The following is a 20206-nucleotide window of genomic DNA, read 5'->3' on the forward strand; positions in this document are numbered from 1 at the left end:
TGTCCATGAATATATCAGATTATCTTTCTCTGGAAGCTCTATATTTATAATGATTTTATCAAATGTACACTTGGCTTTAATGTTTGAAACAAAAAATGTGTCTGAAAGCTCTTTTTTGTCAGCAATTCACTTCAAAAAACTGACTCGCAGAACAGCGAGTTAAAAGGCATTTAACGAACCGTTCGACTCTTTCGATTCTATCGCGTTCAGAGAGTCGAGGAGAATTGGCCGACAAAAATAAAGTGAGAAAGAGAAAAAAAGAAAAAGAGAGAGAGAGAGAGAGAGAGAAACTAGCGAAACAACAAAAAAAAATTAAGAAAAGATAGTTGAACGTGCTCATGTATACTGTTGTAGAACAGATTATAGAAAAACGCCAGCTGGAGCGAAACTTTAATGTTAAAAATAATTGAGAATGTAAGAAATTTCATATGTTTAAACACATAAATTTTTTTTATTAATTTTTTTTTTATAATTCTTTTAATTGACAACGTTAAATATATATAATAATTTTAAATTATGATTACTTTTTTTATAAAAGTATTCGCGTCTGGCTCTTATTAGATCCGCGAAAATTCAAATTGTGATTTTCTTATAAAAATTTGTTTTATAAAAAAAAAAAAAAAAAAAAACCGTATTTATATAAAATAAATTTATTAATTGGAAAACTCTTAATTTTTATTGTTAAATTGTTGCGTACTTACGTTTCATGTTTAAATTTTTCTAAAAGAGATTGCAGAGCGATGAGAAATAAAATTTAAATTTATAAAAATTTCTTTTCTATACAATTATGTTAAATAGTATTTTTTTTATCAAAACTAATATTTTGTCCTACTTATTTTTCAGTTTATAACAACTTCAACGTGCTAAAATTTTTTTAATAAGTCATTGTTTAATATTGAGCACATCACTTTGCATTCGTTAAAGAAATAAATGAAATTCGGCGCTTCTTGTTAATCTTGATTTAATTTGAATTTCTCGTTAATATCGTTATACTTCCAATTAAGAATATCTCTCTCTCTCTCTCTCTCTCTCTCTCTCTCTCTCTCTCTCTCTTTCTCTCTCTTTTATTCTGGCACTTCTTATTTGAAATGTCAAGTAACGAGTAATGACAATGTCTCGAGAATCTTAAATATAAATTTTAAATTATTTGAAGAAAGTTTAATTATTGAGTTTGAATAAATTAAAATATATCTCTTAACCATCAATTAGTTTCAAACAATTTGGAAATGTAAAAATATACAATATTTGTAATATGTAGAATTATATGTACATTGCATTGATAAGAAAATTTGTCGATTTTATAATGGAAAATAATCATTTTTATACGACTCTATCGAATTTTATTTTTAGTAAGCGGATTATTTTTATTTTCGGAATCAATAATGTCATCTTCTTTATTGCTATTATATGGCTTTTTTCTGGTTTCTTTTGTTTTTTGCATTCATCGTTTTAATTCATTCTTCTCTTACAAAGCGAGTACAAAAAAAGTTTTCTTATAAAAAATTTTTTAAAGAGATCTTAATTTGAAAAATCTTAATGTCTAAAATAGATTTCGAAAAATATATATTTGTCTTTTCCTAAAAATTAATTCGGCTGAAGATGTTTCCAGATTATCAAGTTGATAATGGTCAATGTCCCCCATTCTGTAAATAATGCGCGGAAGGCAGGCACAGCACGAATACTCGAATTTGCACTCTCGCGAGCACGCTCGCCCGCAAGACTTCTTACTAACAGTGGTGATTTCCGTGCTTCTTATCTGGCCTCGGGGTTTGGTGTAACGCGGTTGCTGGCTACTTTGTACCCTCTTACCCCAGCTCGTTCCTTTTCTCACCACGAAAAGCGCGATTTCGCGCGATTCGTCGTTCATTTCAGGTTTTCCGGATCATCGATGAAATCTGTGATCAGGTAAAAGGCAGTAAGTGACGTAATTTCGTCGAAACGGATATTTTACACAGAGAATGGTAGTTGGAGTTGTGCTGTTGAAGTAATTTGGTAAGTCAAATTTACAAGCAATTAAACATTAAATAAACAAATTAAATTTTTATATTGAATGATAAACTCTTGTGAATATGGCTACTAAATAAAGTAAAATTTTAAAGCTATAAAGTTTTTGATCGATGACTAATTTTAAACAAAGTTACGCAAATATAAAAATATTTTAAAAACGCGTTATCAAAATCATTGTTGATGTGCATTTTAGCATGGTAGAGATAGCTATAAAATATAAATTTTATTTGTTAATTACTGCCTTTTGCCTAATCATAGAAATAATTTTAAACACGCGTGGAAAATCATAAAATTAATTACATTCACGTAATTATGATTTACAATCGACAGTTTTGCATTTTCTATTGTATTGTCTCCTATCGTTAATCCTTGCGTTTACCATATTTGATATGTTAAACGAGTTTTATTTTTAACAAAATACTGATTAGTATTAGTTCTTTATTTCAATTGAGGTAAATCTCTGTGATAATGTATCTAATTACTTCTTGTAATCATAAGGAAATTTTTATCAATTTATTTTATTTATTATATAATGTGTGTAAGAAATTTTGCATAAAGTTATATAGAAATTATATTTTTTATGAAGAAAATATGTAATTTTTACTATTTACATATCGATAAAACATAATTTTCAAAAAATATAAAAGTAAATGTTTAAATGATCAGAAACGGAAAAAATTTATCATGACAATATCACGTAAAAATTTTAGTTTTATTTAATTATTGATCTTTTTTTATATTCATTACCATTCAAATCCATGACGAAGGAAGGAGTTTCAACAAACGAACTTCCGTCGACGATAGGGAAGGTATACGTTTTAGAAAGATTCGTAATGTACCAGTGAACCTAATTTTAACTAGACACGCGAAGGGCGGAGTACGAAGGGATGCACTCTATGCAAGCACTTACACATCGCATTTCATGTCATTTTGCTCTCTTGCACTCATTGGATCTTCCGTATTCCGCCTGAACGCGCTTCAAGTATAATGAAGTGGTTCTTTTTTTCACCTCTCCCCGAACAAGCGATCGATCGAAAATGCTTTTTCGTAGATGCAAATGCACGCGCATGACGATTGCATATTGCGCTTGCAACTGTTTGCGTAAAAGCGTGTTTTCCATCGAAATCGCCGACGTATTTCACATGCCGAATGCATATTTAATCTCTTTGCACTTGTCGCGCATATTATTATCAATCGATTCGCAGAATGCTGCGAAATTGTATTTATTAATGCATTAATTTATTGTAATTTGAGCGAACAATATCATTTTGTAATTTTTTTATAGAAGAAAACAAAGTGTTACATGCTATCTATTCCCTTTTGATGGAAATATCAGTATTTTATTTTATATAAAATTTTGAATATTAAGACATTTTTACCGATAAAAGTGTGAGAAATAAGTTCGTAATTAAAAATTGAATTTAGTAACTATGATAATGATGAAAGTAAGAAAATACGATAATTGGATTTGCGCTTCAAGTATGAAAGATTAAAAAATAATCAAATGCTCGCATAGGCATTCATTTACACGATCAACCACTTAACAGAAATTAAAAGAGAAAAAGAAAGATTGGGTGAGAAAAATTAATCCGTTACATCTGTCACACCTCCACCGCATCACACATGCTCATTCACCGGCCACTTTTGCTCTCTCTTTCTCTCTCTCTCTCTCTCTCTCTCTCTCTCTCTCTCTCTCTCTCTCTCTATTCTTATCCGTTATCTTATGCGTTTCTCTAATTAACGCATGTCTATGAGGTAAAATATAAAGAAAACTTTTAGATAGCTAAAACTAGATAGGCAATTATTTTATCGCCTCTTTCACAGAAATTTTCAAATTCTATAAACTAGAGAATTCAAAATGAAGGGATTCAACTTTTCCGAGAATAACAAGAATATAATTAAGTTTTGCCATTCGAAGATTTTAAAAGAACATCTTTTGATTCAGTTTCTCTGTAAATATGAATAATGCATGTTTATAAATTCAAGTATTCAGATAATTAAATTTTTTGGAGATGCGAAGAGCTTCTTTGACTTGTTTCAAAGATTTTTTAATCCACACGCTTGAAAATTTCATCATTGTTCTAAAGATGATTCGTCTAAGCGGACGACATCGTACAGCGCTCTTTCTCGATCTGTGTCAGAGCTGCCGGTCGTAGGTTTCGTTAGGACCGGAAGTCCGGCTGTAGCGGTCGCGTGACCCGTCCCTATAGAATCTCGAAACAAGTGCAATCACGTGTCGTTCTCGTATAACAAACACGCTCGTCCGTTCGCCGAAGGGTGAAGGAGGCCGCGATGTGTCCAGGGAGAGCCCTTCAGCGTGCGTGCCGACGTCGCGTATCTCAGAGCGCTACGTCGTAGATTCGCTCCCGCACGGGTTAAATCTGTTCTGCTTCCGGTGCCGCGCGAGATACCGCTGGATATGTACAGCGCTCATATCTCCCTCGTGTCGTGCGGAATTTACGCGCCCTTCCTCTTCCCCGTGTCCACACAATTATGTATCCTAATTGGTGCACGAGGTCTCTTGTCCTGCTGGTTCATCGATCGAGGAGCTTAAACCTTCCGGTCTTCCCAGCCTTGCGATTTCAATTGGACTAGATGTAGCCGTTATAATGAAGCTGTTTAATGAAGCTAATATTATATATTATCCATTGAAACATTTTTATTTCTTAATGCTTTATATAACTTTTCTCTCATGGACTATAAAGATTAAATTAATATTTTATTAGAATAAAGTCTACTTGTCTACTATTCTAAAAGAAAAATTTTTGAATGAGAAATATTATCTGCGAGATACAATAGATATTACTGTAGTTAGAATCACACACTGTAAAGATTAAAATAGGTAAAAGAAATATGAAATTCTTTAATACTTAATGGACGATTTTTGCATCAGGGTAGTTTCATTAAATTTTCTATTCTACGATTCTGTTGAAACAGAGTTGCTTCTAAAATCTGCGTAGTAGTTGAAAAACTCTTTGTTTACTGACACGACAATTTGTGAATCTACATAAATATTAATTATTAAAAATATGATATATCTTAATTTTTCTGGCGGTGATTACGCATGAAATAATTATTTAGAGAATATATATCATCCATTCACACGCATACACTGAAACACACGAGCGATACTGATAGAGATGATCCTGCTTATCGGTAAACAAAGGGTTAAGGGGGAACGGCGGATTGGTTGCTTTTACAGTACTTGGTATCCGGTCGAAGCTGGGCGATAGTCGATAGGCAGCCGGCAGTACCGGTGCCAGATGAATCTGCCTCGACCGAGGCTCACATCGTGGCCACCCTGCCATACGCACGTCACGCATTCTTACCCTCAGCTCCCAATATCCCCAAATCTGCCACCGCCACTTGGGGCCACCTTAACAAAAACCTCATGTGGAAGGTAACTAATTCACCGCTAAACTCGCTCGCTGTGTTTCTCACCCTCTGGGGGCGGCTCTATCGTAAGGCAAACTTTACAATCGTTTAAACTTTTGTATTAGAGAGTCTTAGCGGAGAAATTACGAAGAGAGCATTTTATTTACCGCAAATAAATTATAAATATACAATTTTATGAATTATAAATTACATTTCAATATTTATTATAATTTAATGAAAAACTTGTCGCGGCTCTTTATTTTTGAACGACGATTATGTATGCGAAATAGCGCCGAACTATAAGCATTCTCATGAAATGTTTCGAGATCATGGTTTCGTATTTGCGTGCAGCTCGCTAATATTGTACGTACGTTTGCAAGGATTTGCTAAACCGCTGCTTCTGCATTGATGAGATCCTGGCTAAGTACGATCTTCACATTGGCAAGCGGTTCCGCGTTTACAAGAACCAGCGGTCTTTGTATGCGCAAGGATCTTGCATTTGCGAGGGGTACACTAATCAAGCGTATAGTCCATGCATTTGCATATGCCTTGGCAACTGTTACCTTCGTATTCGCGAGCATTTAGCTATTTCTCGCGAGAGGATTTGGCTAATTTTGGCTCTAATATTTGCGGAAGCTTCACTAAATTGTGATCCGCGCGTTTATAAAGATTTCGTTCATTTTTTCCAAAAGCCTAAACATAATATAACATCTTCACCAAGAGTTTCGCTAAAACTAGAGCCGTCTCCATCTTCATCGTGTGTCTTTTGGTCTCTCTATTTCTCTTTTTTATTTCTGCATGGTGTGCAGTATTAATTTTCACTCAAGCACAGCACTTGTTCATCTTTACGCATCCTAGAAGTGAGCCTGATCCGAATTTTGAGCCTGGAGATGCGAGTACACTTGGTCTCGACTTGTGTACAGTGAGATTATTTTTCAAGTTTGCGACATAGCGTGTATCATAATTCTTCGTTTGCAATCTTTCTGCAGTCTTCTTTTCTTGCATATTAAAGAAATTGAACAATTAATATTTCTCTGAAATTTTTCAAATGAAACGTATTACAAATCTTTTATATATCTAAATATGATTTGCTCGATTATATACACAATATAGTGTAATAAAATTTGTCTCAGTTCCAAAATATGTAAAATAAATCATGTCAAAACAAAATTTATATGTTTAGCATCGTGGCATTAAGAGAGAATTAACTTTCCTACGTTATTTACGCGAAGTACAATGTAAGAGAGTAATAAAACTGCATAAATTATGGAGATATAAATCAACTTCACCATTCGTAAAGGAGACAGACTTGTTTACTGGACGCATGTACAAAAATTTCTTTTTCCCATCTCTGTAATTCTTGAATTCTTTTGCAAAGATACTGTAAGTACTGTTGGATATCTCTTTTATATTTTTACTTTTGGCGATGCTCGCTGTGAATTACTGAGATGTAGCAAAACATGGTGATTGATGAGCGCCGGCTGAAGTAAAAGCAGAAGAAACGGAGATGTTATGGAATAAGCCATGTCGCTCTTCCGACACCCTCCCCCCTTTCTCTTTTTTTCTTATTCTAATGCGCGTCCACCGCGTGAGAACAAATGCGAATACATGCGGTTATGACGTTTTATATCAGAACACAGTGCTCCATTTATCCTGTCATGAATTGTATGTAGCTCATCTTGTGTGCCTTGGTTTTACGTTACGTTACGTCAGTTTTTTTTCTTGTACTATGTGTACAATGAAGAGAGGAGGATGATTAACCGTGAAATACGGTCTTTATATGCAATACGAGCGGAATTTTCTCGTTCATTTCTCCTCTCATGCATGCGCGATCATCAATTGAGCCGTTTCATTTGAGTGGCGTATAACTATAATTAAAGTAAGACAGAGACAGCTATTTTAACATTTTCACAAGATTGGCATATATTATATAATTTAAATTATTTTAGTAGGAGAGTTAAATATATTGTATAGACAAAATATGTATGGAATAAACGGCTCAATTGCGTAAATTTTCAAGTAAATCATAAATCTCATAGCTTTAACATTTTCGCGTCCGATGATTAAACGATTATCAATGTGATATTTTACAATAATAAATCATTGTATGTGAATGTTGTTTTTTATATGATTTTTAAAACTGTCTAACGCGCCTCTTTATTTATTAATTTTTTTTATATAACGTATATCGATAGTTATTCATGGGAATAACTCTATTTAATTCTATTCAGACACATGCATTATTATTAAATGTCATGTTTTTAGAAAATATCAAACGCAATATTATTTCAATGCATTTTACGCGTAAAATTCAATGGGCGCAAAAGTGTCAAATCTACATTTTATTTCATATTATATTTTCTTCCTTTTTCGCACATTCTTTTATCGCTCTAACGCAAAATATTAACTCTCTCTGCGCAGAACATTTCTTTTAAGTCCTACTCCCGTGATTCCGGACACGGCGGCTCCGAACAGGAGGATTCCCCGCGGACACACAACACCCTGACACTCGGCCATTCCGGTAGGAGACGCGGACCGAATGACGGCGGCGAGATGAACACCGGTACCAGGACGACCGGCGGTGGTAGACGTGCCGCGATGCCATACAACCATACGTACACCGAGATCGTGGATGGTCGCGGCAACGGCGGTGCCGGGCATCATCAGTTGCACGGTCACCACGGCCAACACGTGCATCTGCCGCGCGGCCTCATCAACGAGGACGACCCGGTATACGAGGAGATCGAGCGTAGCAACGGTGGCGGCAACGGCAACGGCGGCGTTGTCGGCGCCGGTGAGATCCAGGTGTCGGACATGTCCGACGAAGACGGCCGACGGCAGAGCGACATGAGCAGACAGTCTTCGAGGAGCTACGGCGATCATCGACCGCTGATCCCGTATTCGCCCGCCGCTGACCGCAACCTGGCGCATTACGGCCAGGCGATGACGGAGCGTGGCGGCAGTGCCGGCGCCAATCTCGCGCATTACGATTCGACGGAATACGGACCGACGGTGGAGCGTACCCTGAACGCCTGCTGGGAGAAGCTGCGCCGGCAGCAAGCCAGGTATGAACTTGGGGACTTGCCGCGGCTACCGGCGGCGTACGGCATGCCGCCGCAGCAGGACCACACGCGAACAGTGGCCGTACTGGACGGTCACACCGTCGTCTGTCATCTGCAACCGCAGACGGACATGTACACGGGTCGCGGTATGCCGCCACCGTCTTACAGCGAGTGTTAGGTTCCAACCCGGTTCGAAGACTCTTTCTCGGTTTCCCGCGAAGGAACGATGGACGTTCCCTAAGTGACGAAACGGCGTTGAATCGTTTGGATGGTTTGTTTCGTCCGGGATTATATGATGGTGGCGGGGGGAGGTGATGACGGTGATAACGATTCGTTCCTGAAGAGAACAATCACGTGTCGATTCCCATCCGGAGAATCCGCGGGAGATGGACGTGCCGCTTTTTAGCTCAAGCATAAGCGCGACAGTGTCTTGATGCAGATCGTCGCGTTTTAGCCATAATCGACGTATCGCGAGCGTTCTAGGGAGCGCCGCCCTTGTCTCCGTTCAGGTGGAATTTGATCGGTCGTCTCCTCGGAACGAGCGGGGCGAAAGGAAAGAAAGGATGAGAGTGAGCGAGAAAAAGAGAATGAAAGAGAAAGAGCGAATGCGAGATCGATGGGTATCCAACTAGGCTGCCACGTCGTCCAATGGATACCCGCGTCTCTTAGAGTATATCGTATTGATGTGTGCGTGAGTTCGTACCATCGCGACGCGGACTCTGTATAATAGAATTGTAGCGAACCTCTCGTTTAAGCTAAGTCGACGACGACGACGTGCCCGTCGTGGCCGAGCGTTTGGAATTGGCGAACTGAGTGCGCGAGTAAAAACCGGAACGTGACGAGTCCTGATGGGGAATAGGAGCTTTGCGAAGTCCGAAGCAACGCGACGATCGGAGATTTTGAAAACATTTATTCCTGATTTAAGCGCGATGTTTTTGCGGATTTCATACGAGCGTAACGAACCAAAGTTTTGTTATCTTGATGTTAAAGGTAGCTCGTGGAAATTTTTGCACAATATTTGTCGTATATAAATATTCGAGAGATATATTAATTTTTTAAATATTAATTGTTTTAATATATGAAAGCTATATATATAATGTAATTTATAAAAAAATAATAACTTTTTTTTTTTTTTTTTTTCTATAATAATGTTGAATACATTTCAGCATTTAAGATATTTGTTTTTAAGAGATCATTACTGTTATAGTTTTATTAGAGATTCCATCAATCAATTTTCTTTATTTATTTTAAAAGTAGCTATATATTTGATTTTATATATATATATGTATATTATTGATTTCAGTTTTCATAAAATGCGCATGTTTTAAAATGGTCTTGCGAATTGTGAGAAATATAGTTTAGCTTTTTTGAATAGGTATTGAATTGTCCAGGCAAACATACGCCCCGTATCGTTTCTAGAAATCATTTCATCCAATATGTTTCCTACAGCAATAACATTCTGATGTTATCGAGATCTCGAAACAGATCCTATCTTCGTGCGCGACGGACTTCGAGGGAGGAGATATTACGTGAGCATCATCGATACTCGGCACATCTGCGTCAACCCTTCCCAGACCCGCGTCACCGCCGCATTGATTGTAACGGGTTGGGAAGGGTTACGGGACACGACAAACCGCGTATCGTAAGCTGGCATTCAATATGATAAGTGGATTCACCGGCGGCTCAGTCGTCGCTCGTCCAGCAATATTAGGTGTCGCGTTGATCGTAGTATTAAACGCGATTCACCGTATAGCCGAATGTAAGCTACGTGTAAATCACCATGTGATGTACATATCGTTTGCATCTAGCTAGCTATGGCGAATCGCATTTAATATGCCGCTTAAACGTCATAGCTCGTATCACCACAATGCGACGAATGACTCGTCCGGACTCTTATCAATTTTACTTTTGAATCTATATATTATAAGTATTCGGCGGGGCAAAGCTTTCCAAACGTGGTGGATGGCGTGGCTTCCCCCAAACTTTAGAAAAACAGGCACTGTAATATAGATCTAGACATATCGCCTCTGGCCGAATACGCAGCCATTAACGATACGCCGGTGTTGTCGACAAGTCGAGGATCGACACGTGCCCGTATCTTAATCCTTACGCAGGATTACGACGGCTCGATAAAGGAATCGCTATCTTAATTCGTGAGATGAGATTGCTGTAGTGATATTCACTTCGCGCCATGGTAAAAATAGTGTTTAAAGTGACATTAATTTCTGAGGATTTAATCAAGAATATCGATGATACCATTTTTTTATTATTATAATTAAAACGGAGAATATCTTTATACATTGTGACACAAAGCAACGCAGTTTGGAGCGATCTCACCGCACGTTAATAATATTTTTGCTTCAACGCCTCTTGATAAATATGATATTTGTTTTATGCAAGATATTCGTCAAGAAGATACATACAAAACATATTATTTTACAATTTTAAATATGAAAAATACAATCGGCTTCAGGCATATGCACTCTGAGTTTTTGTATAGCATTATTTATTTTTGTTTATCTTTGAAATATTACTGAGAAAAAATTATAAAAAGTTATTTATAAATTAATATTATTTTTTAATATGTAAAAATTCATAAACCATCAACTTAGTCTTTAACAGTTTGAAATAATTCAACAAAATTCGTCGCTAAAAAATTAAAGATTTAATAGAGAGTTGTTTACTGCTTAAAGATCTTTTTTTTTTTTTTTTTTTTTTTTTTTTTTTTTTTTTTTTTACATGAGAAATACTAGGATATAATTTTACATTTTAGTTAACATATACTGCAGCAAGGAAAACGTCCGTTATGGCATTATACTTTTTATTTACTCATCTTTTAAGGCAGCTACTTACTTATACTTTGTCTGAAGCCGATTCTGTGCAAGGCTTCGTCCTGACACCCGGTGCGCTCCTCGCGCGAGCTTTCACCGAGTTGTGTTTCTACGAGCGAATAACGAGCGCATTCTCGGCGCTGATGGCCGGAAATTAGATTTCCTCCCGTACGGGAAGAACAAAGGAGAAATCGAGGGGCAATAGCTGAAGCGCCTTTATCAGTCGTATATGGCAGCTCCTCGTCGCGCGCCGCTTTGAAACGTTACGCGTTTTAGTCCCAGAACGTTATTTTTATAAATTAAAAGATAAATATATATATATATATATATGTATGTATGTATGTATGTATGTATGTATGTATGTATGTATGTATGTATATGTATGTATACAATAACAATATATTATTATTGTGACAAGAGAGAAAGAGAGAGGGAGAGAAAGAGAGAAAGCGAAAGGGGAACGGCAAGAAGGGCCTAGGAATCGTACGTGGGCAGGTAAATACTAGTGATACAAGCGGATTTTCCGAACGACGTGGAAAAATGCGCGAAAATACTTAGTCACTGTTTTTTACTATTTTTTAAAATAAAAAATCGTGTATGTACGTGAGAGAACGCGTGAGTTAAGCTAACCGTGTAACTAAAAGATTCCGCGCGCGCGCTATTTATTTTTTATCATCCGCGAGTGTTTTTTATATCGCGAGCGGAAACTGTGTCGAGTGGAGGTTTATTGTGTTCTCTAACCACTCCTCGTCGCCCTCATTGACAGAAACCATTAGAATCTTTGTCGGGCAATATTCTGACGGCAAGAAGAGTATCGAAAGTGAGCTATATAATAGTCTTCTTAATACAGTATATTGTAGATGAAACTACGTTGAATTAACTGTGTACTAATTAAAAATTTCAAATAATTTTTTTTTTGTGACAGAACGCGTTTATACTTGCTTATAAATCGTAACATTTATTCCGTTTATTATATACATTTTATTTTGCAACGGTTATTTTTAATTTGAAATAAAGTATAAAAAACAATTAGTACATTGATTTTATTTATTGATCCGGACATTTGTTTGTTTGTTTGATTCGAAGAGTCAAAAATAATAGTTTAACCAATGATGAAGAAATTAGCAAGTAATAGATTCAACGTATCTTTGTCCGCTTTGTCGCGATTTCGTGGTTGTTTGATTTATTTCTCGCCTATGTGAAACAAGCATATAGGAGAATTGTAATAATGATAATCGCGTTAAGAGTACCAGCTATGTTAACTATGTATAAATGTGTCTCGAGCAGTTTTAGCATATTATTGCCCATTTCGGTATTTTCGAAATATATATCGAAGATTTTTTAAAGCATCCAGAAGACGAAAAATGTCAGTATACCGGTGGCCTTTACAGACATTGATTTGTCAATTATGTAAAAGTTATCTATAAAGATATTATACTTATAGGAGTTCTGTAATCTGTAACCCCCGCATCTGACTAATTGGAAGATCAAAATATATATTTCATCAATGATATATGGTAACAGGCGACTATACGTATTATTGATTTACAAAAAAGTAAGATAATAAATGATTTAATCCTCGAAAAAATTTAATATCTCATTCAATAAAGATAAAGTCTCAGAATAAAAGATGAAATTTAAAGTGAGTTTAAATATATAAGTTTTTACAACTGCAAAAATTATTATTTAATGAAAGCATTATTAATATAAAGATAACAAGTGAACAAAATCGTGAAAAATTAAAGAAATCCTGTAACCTATGTTAGGATACTGCGAATGTGAAAATTATTAATTAATCATATTTTAGTAAAAACGAAGTATTCGATGATCTCGTATATCAGAATGGTCGCCTCTGAAAATGATATCATATTATATAATGATATTAATGAATATTATAGAGGAAAGTCGTAATAATTAAGATCATCGATATACTTTTATGAATCGAGCATTCAATTCGATGCCGTTTCATTGTCAGATCTATCCTTTTCTCTTTCTGTAAACCGCAATTAAATCGAGACTACAAGCTCCTTAGAGTTTAAGTTTCGCCTAGACTGATTTACCAGTAAGCACAATTAAATCTCGAAAAAGCTTATTATATATAATTTTCTACGATCAGAAACTGCAACCCTCAGCCGTGTAACATCTAATTGATAGATAATTGTTGCAAGCATCCACATTCCATCCGTTTGACGTTTGTGCGAGCCCAAAAAAAAGAGAAATGGCTGCCACGGGTCCGAAAGTCGATCAGTGTGTTAGACGAGACCAGTAGTCTATATTCTCGACGCATCTTTAGCACTACACGACGAATCGAGAAAAAAAATCAAACATCCGTACTTAGCGCTGTATCCGCGACAAGCACAGTCGTGTTTAATCGAAAACGTGCGATGAGAATGAGATCGGACGTGTCCTTGTTCGAAGTGTCCCGATTTTGGTGTCTCGATTTTCTCGACTAAAGTTTAATCGCGTGCACGAAACGGACATTACACGAGGACACGCGAAGCGTTATCAATGTTGCGAATGACTCCGAATGCGAGAACCGTATGTACATAATGTAAATAAGGCTTTGTACATGTTGAATACTTGTAAAGTGGAACGCGAGCGCGAAAGATCGAGAGAGCTGAGAGGATGCGAGAGACTCAGAGATAATGACCGATAGATGCGAAAATAGAGCATACCTTAGGCTAAGCGAATTTACTAGTAAGTAGCGAAGCTATTACGAGCTATTATTATCGGTGACGCGGCGTGGAGGATGCGCAAGGCGAATCTTAATTTAAGTCTCAACGCGTATTAGTTAATGTGTAAATAAGCGAAGGAAGTAAAATATTAAAGAGCCCAAGTAATCGTTGGATATTTATAACGAACTCTACTAAAGTAGGTCGACTGACGGAAGGATAAACGAGACGGCTGGAATCGAAACTCGCGAAGTCCGTCTTAGTCCGCGAAATTATATTAAAGGGGTCCTTTTTTGTATCATGCTCACTCTTTGCTAGAATTTATTTTAAATATAAAGTTATATTTAAAGCGATCTTTTTTTCCAAGATCTCTTTTAAGTATAAAATTATATCTAAAGCGATTTCCTATTTTGCTCTGATTTGCTTTACATGTAAAATTATGTTTTTAAAGCGAATCTTATAAGGAAGGATCGCTACAAATATAGTTTTACGTTTAAATTGAATTTAACGGATCTTGGATTTTACGGATTACGATCCAGATATCTCGATAAAACCTGAAAAGAAAGAAAGAAGCACAAGACAAAACGTAGTCGTACACACTCGTCCATATGTGTATCGCTGCGCGAGAAAGGATCAAAGGACGAGGAAAAAATACATGTACGGCATTGATTGGACACGGACAGACGATGTACAGTGCATGTTTTATCCTTAGCCGTTTTATAAATGTAAATATCTTCCGCCTCCCCCGCTCACACTATCTTTTTATCCCTTCTCCTTATCCTGGTCTGTTTTCTTGTGGTAAGAGCGACAAACCCAAGATTAATTGATCGTTCCAATTGCGATGTTCCTTCTTTCTGCGTATCGATTCTTTACCTTTTTGCTCCTTCTCCAAATCTTTCATGTCTCTCTTTTTCCGTAAAAATCTCCTAACTTTGTCCTGTGAGATACTTAGCGGAGAAGCTTTCGTTTCGGGGTGAACGAGATGAAAATACATTGAGCGAAGCCAAAATTATCTCCGCCTTCAAATCATATCACCACCTTCCAGAGCCAGTTCGAGACGTTTTGGAGCCTCCTGCGAAATGATATTTGCGTCCTATACTGTATATATTGTGATTCACTGTGAGAGAGTAAAAGATAGCGAGAATGAACATGAGTTCAGCGCGCAAAAATTATTTCAAATCTTTTTTTACTTCTATTTTTTCGACAACATTGTGATCGCATGGGGCATCAAAATAACGGTTTCTGTAGTAGGCGCGATAATTACGGTAGTTTTGATTCTTATCCTACCATTGGTACCTCCGATTATGATGGATGCGATTGTTTAAAGAGTTGCTGATACTTAGAGATATCAATAGAGGGAAAAAGTTTAATAAACCGCTCCTTATCATCTCCCTCTCCCAAATCGTCGTAACACTCGAATCGAAAACCGTGAAATCGTTGACTTTAGAGTTCACACGATCGCATAGAATTCGTACAATTCTGTGATCTTACTTTTTACGTTTTTCCTTCGTGATGTAAGTGATACTTAACGCTAGAACGCTAACCGGAATCGTCGATACAGATATCTTCAACGCGTGCCAATTTTTTGCTAATTGGAATATATTTCTTATAATTATTATAAATAAATGTTATATCAATAACTGAACATCATCGATATCATATTTTGTGTCTTGATTTAGCTATTGGTTTTGTTTCTAAGTTTTTTTCAAATTTTTTTTTGTATAGTTCTTAAAAAAATGCGCGAGATATCGTGTGTCGTCTATCAAGGTGTTAATACTAATTGCCAGTTATGTTATGTTAGCGTCCTAGAGTTTAAGAGAGACGCGACGCAGTCTCGTCCAGCACGCACACACTTAACAGCAAGCGCATGAATTTTCTATACTACGTCGCCTGCCTGCGCACAGTGAAAAAGAAAGTTTAACGAAACAGAGGAGGAAAGTTAAAGGTAAAAAACGAAGAAAAATGTAAAGCCTAGGTATCTCCGAACTAATAAGAGCCTCCGTTTCTTGATTTTTGTATGCTTCTTTAAAACTGTCTGATACAAGAAAAAACAAAGGATAAATAAATGTGTACCAATCTCTGAATAAAACATCACCTGCTTAAACCTTTTTTTTAACCTAAATAATAATTGACGTTTTCGGCGAGAATCGAGCGTAATTTATAATAATTATTTAAAAAAAAAAAATATCTTTCTATTAAAAAAAATTTACGAGAAAGTTGTTTACAAAAAAATAGATTTTAATTATATATATATATATATATATATATATATATATATATATAACGTATGACATACAATAAAAAAACTAAAGAAATGAACACGTTGATTTACATTACTTACGCTTTTAACTTATATAGTTTTTGCTGATTAAAAGATACTTTAAAAAATACGTAGTAATACATAAGTATTTACGAATAAAGATTTTATTTAGCGCCATATCTAATCAGAATGTTGATAACGTCGTTATGACTACTCCTTTGAGCTATCATCAGAGATGTCATCCCGAAAGAAGCTTCGCAATTCACATCAATCAAATTGTGCTCTAAAATGTATTCAACAGCTTCCGAATTGTCAGTCAGCGTAGCAATGTGTAGAATAGTTTGACCGACATTGTCTACAAGGCTGACATTAGCTCCCAGATGTACAATGCATTTCATTGCATTCAGGTTTCCATGCTTTACTGCCTCATGAAGTGGCGAAGAGCCTGAAGAATCCTGTACGTTCAAGAGATTTGCACGAGATGATGCGACGAGCAAGTTAATCACTCTCTCATGGCCGTGAAATGCTATAATTGAAGAATTGAAATGATCAAATGTTGCAAATAGAAATTTATAAAGAGATGAACAAGTAAATGAATAAATGCACCGAAAATAATTAATAATAATTCAGTCTTATGTATTCCTGATTTCGAAACGAACGCTGTCATTTAATTTCGTAAAATGTTTTTTTTTTTTTTATATATATTCTTACGTTAGAGAAAGAAATAAAATTATTGAAAAAGAAATGTTAAAGCATATTTTTAAAGAGATAGCATCAAATATTATTTAAATAATGCAAGAAATAAATTTACAGAAAAAAATAAATTCAAATATAATAAGAAAAACAAATCTAAATTAAGTATAATATTTTATTAAATGATTGCAATATTCTAGATTCTGATTTATCTAAAGAAAATAGATTCTTAAAAGTAATCTTAAAAAATAAAATAAAGAAAGCTGATAAAGTATAAAAATATTACGTTGTCGGTGGATAAACTCTTACTCAAGTACTATCAAGCAATTCTATATTGAGTTACCGGCAGCTTTAACTGCTGCGGGTTCTGCCATCGATTCGATATGGAATTCTCTACTGAGGGTAGTCGCGATTTCTATAATCTTCTGTTAGCATTATATTTTCTTAACTTTGATATAATTGAAAGAATTCTTAATTGCGCGTGATCATAATCTCATAATTTTTCTTTATAAAACTATTATGAATACACATATGTATATATAAGTGTGTAAATAGTTACATTATTTTTATATTATTATTTAGGATAAACACAATATAAAAAAAATGAATCCAGAGATCAACATATTACAAATGTATATAATTACCAGCGATATGTAACGCGCTGCGACCATTATTGCTTCGATCATTGATGCACTTTGGCGAATGCTTTAATAATAAATCGATAGCATTCTCATCACCAGCTCGACAAGCGATAAGTAACGGAGTCCAGCCGTCTTTATTGCGTAAAAGTGCGTTAGCGTTAGCGGCCAAAAGGACATTGATGCACTGACAGGCTGCTGGACCGTTTTTGGTACATGCCAGCATCAAAGGAGTCCAGTCACCGCGTTTTAAAGCATCTACCGATGCACCTTTTTGAATCGAACGATGGTATAGCATATAGCTTAATATCGCAATCATATCTCTCTCCGTTGTAATTTAATTTAATATAATTTATATTTAATAATTTACATAAATTATAATTAATCAAAAAATACAAATAATAAATAAATAAACAAATAAATTAAAAATACAAACAAACTAATTTTTAAATATATATGATGTTAATGAAGAATTTAATAATTTATATTTAAATATTCTGCAAGAAAATATAAATGAATCGAATATTAAGAGAGAATAAAATATTTTTGTATATTTTTTTTATATTTATTTAAAATCAAATTATGAGATTCACTTCCATGGTAAATAAATAATTAAAAAATAGAGACAAAATACCTTTTTCCAATAAGTATCTCAAAACTTCCTCTTGCGCGAATTGTGCAGCTTCATGCAAAGGTCTCTTCATATCCTTATTGGTGACATTGATTGTAAATCCTGGCATATCGAAACATTCGCATAGATATTTTACAATATGTATATTTCCCGCTCGTACTGCCACATGCAGTGCGGTATCGCCAGATGTTGAGTGGCAAAAGTCGCTCCAATCGCGCACTCCATATCTCTCGACGAGAGTTTCCACTCTGTGGATGTTCCCACTTTGACACGCGCGTAGGAAGTCGCGCGACAAATTAGGTAGCTCGGCCGATGCAACATTATTACACATGTTTCGTTAAAAATGAAAAATATTAATTTTTAACTCAAGAAGCGTTTCAAAACATGCAGGAAATTTCGAGTAAAAACCAATAGACGTTCTTCAAGATTTAACGACAATAACATGTGCTGTCACTAAACGACCAGTCGCACGAACTTACGATCGATGAAAGAGCAGTTCTCTCATGACAAAATACACCTGTGAACATCGTGATCTTATTTACTGGCAATCGGTCATATCAATCGTTTCCAAATGAGAGAAATAATTCATCTTGGCAATAAATATAGATAGATATTATTTAAAAGAGAAATAAAAGTAAATATATAAAAATAAATAAATTAATTAATTTTACTTAAGCGAGGAACTTTTTAGGCATAAAAAAATACAAGACACATATGAACATACACACACCATAGACATATAATATATAGACTGCGCGTCTCTACGCGCATCTCCCGTAGCCAAAACGCGTCAAAAAATAGAAAGAGATAGCTGCTGTATGATCACCAATTTGTCTTTGTCTAAAGACACGCGGTAGGGTGTAAAGAAGCTTTTGTTGACTGGGAAACAGAAAGATAGAGGGGATGAAAAAACGAAGATAGAATGGTGATAAAAAGCATGCTATCTCTGTCTAATATTTGACGAACCCCATTCTTTGACACTCGGTCTAGATATACTATTGTCTATGATACACATACACATACGCATGCGCACACACACGTTTATATATATAATATATAAGACTTAATATATGAAGAGAATAAAGATTAAACAATTGCAGATAAAAAATAACTTTTGAATACAAAATCTATAAGAGAGAGAGAATATATTCTATATATATATAATATTAAAAGAGTAATATTTTTTGAAAGAAGCACAGATTATTTTCACGTCAGTTGCGAATAATACTATAAATTTATATAATTAAAAGAGTAAAGAACACATACATTGACATCTGTTTTTACTTTTGCATATGATTTCCTAGTTCTGTACTAGAGAAGACGTAGCACACAAAACGAGGCTAAAGGAACGGAGACCAAGGACGTGCGGCACATAGTCGGACTCCATTATGAGATGTAGGCATGTCAAAATTATCATACATATTGGCTGGCTAGATGCCGACACGAAGATATGCAGTCCGGTCTTGAAACGTTCGATTATTTAAACAAATCGGAGCGATACGATCGCAGTCACACCCATTACTTTAATGCGCTCCGTGTAGGTATTCTCGCTCAGGTGAAAGATCCCGTGCATCACGACCAATCCTCGTACGTTTCGATATGCATTTAAGCTCATTTTAATTTCCTCTCTTAATCAAATTATTTCTAAAATTGATACATAAAAACTGTATATAGATTCTTTCGATTGTGTACATTTACTGTTTCTCGCAATTGATTTAAAAAATAGAGATAATTAGTTTTAATGCTACATTACTGGAAATACAAAATTAATATTATCAGACTGTGTAAAGCTTGAATGGCATTCCCACAATTTATAAATATCTTATACAAAGGAGGGAAAAAACGATTAAGAGCCAGCGCGATTAATTGAGCGGTAAGTGAACGTACATTTTATAAATATCCTTTTACCTTGCAAATTATTTTACTCTATATAAAATTTTTCACATCTTCTTTATTAAATTTGCAAAATTTGTGGATTTTTACAATATAAATTAAATCAGTATATACATATAGAATTATAGAATTATTTATTTATTA

At 35.3% G+C, this 20206-nt stretch overlaps 2 protein-coding genes across 9 annotated transcripts in view; one reads left to right on the forward strand and one right to left on the reverse strand.

Moving 5' to 3' along the window:
* Positions 1–9534, forward strand: part of LOC138940022 (latrophilin Cirl) — a 517985-nt gene extending 508451 nt beyond the window's left edge. For 7 of the 8 annotated variants that reach the window (XM_070308486.1, XM_070308487.1, XM_070308485.1 and 4 more), the window contains 2 exons: positions 5210–5407; positions 7804–9534. In XM_070308486.1, the coding sequence (XP_070164587.1) occupies positions 5210–5407; positions 7804–8622 (1017 nt within the window). In that variant the 3' untranslated portion in view covers positions 8623–9534. The remainder of the gene's footprint in view (positions 1–5209; positions 5408–7803) is intronic. The other variant, XM_070308491.1, reaches the window with a different exon arrangement.
* A 6837-nt stretch (positions 9535–16371) lies between these two features.
* Positions 16372–18594, reverse strand: LOC138939937 (ankyrin repeat domain-containing protein 16). The gene is made up of 3 exons (XM_070308293.1): positions 18173–18594; positions 17545–17808; positions 16372–16733 (listed from the first exon to the last, which is right to left on the reverse strand). The coding sequence occupies exons 1-3, from the start codon at positions 18498–18500 to the stop codon at positions 16372–16374; spliced, it is 954 nt and encodes a 317-aa protein (XP_070164394.1). The 5' UTR covers positions 18501–18594.
* Positions 18595–20206: the final 1612 nt, after the last annotated feature.

The sequence above is a fragment of the Polyergus mexicanus genome, unplaced genomic scaffold (assembly GCF_030449975.1).
Source record: "Polyergus mexicanus isolate NDT 795.1 unplaced genomic scaffold, iyPolMexi1.0 SCAF_15, whole genome shotgun sequence".
In the NCBI taxonomy this organism is placed as follows: domain Eukaryota; kingdom Metazoa; phylum Arthropoda; class Insecta; order Hymenoptera; family Formicidae; genus Polyergus; species Polyergus mexicanus.

Coding starts and splice junctions, on each gene's coding strand:
- LOC138939937 (XM_070308293.1), bottom strand. CDS start 18,500: ATGTGTAATAATGTTGCATCGGCCGAGCTACCTAATTTGTCGCGCGAC. Junction 17,809..18,172: donor GAGATACTTATTGGAAAAAG/GTATTTTGTCTC, acceptor CGATTCAAAAAG/GTGCATCGGTAGATGCTTTA. Junction 16,734..17,544: donor CAGCGCGTTACATATCGCTG/GTAATTATATAC, acceptor CTTCAATTATAG/CATTTCACGGCCATGAGAGA.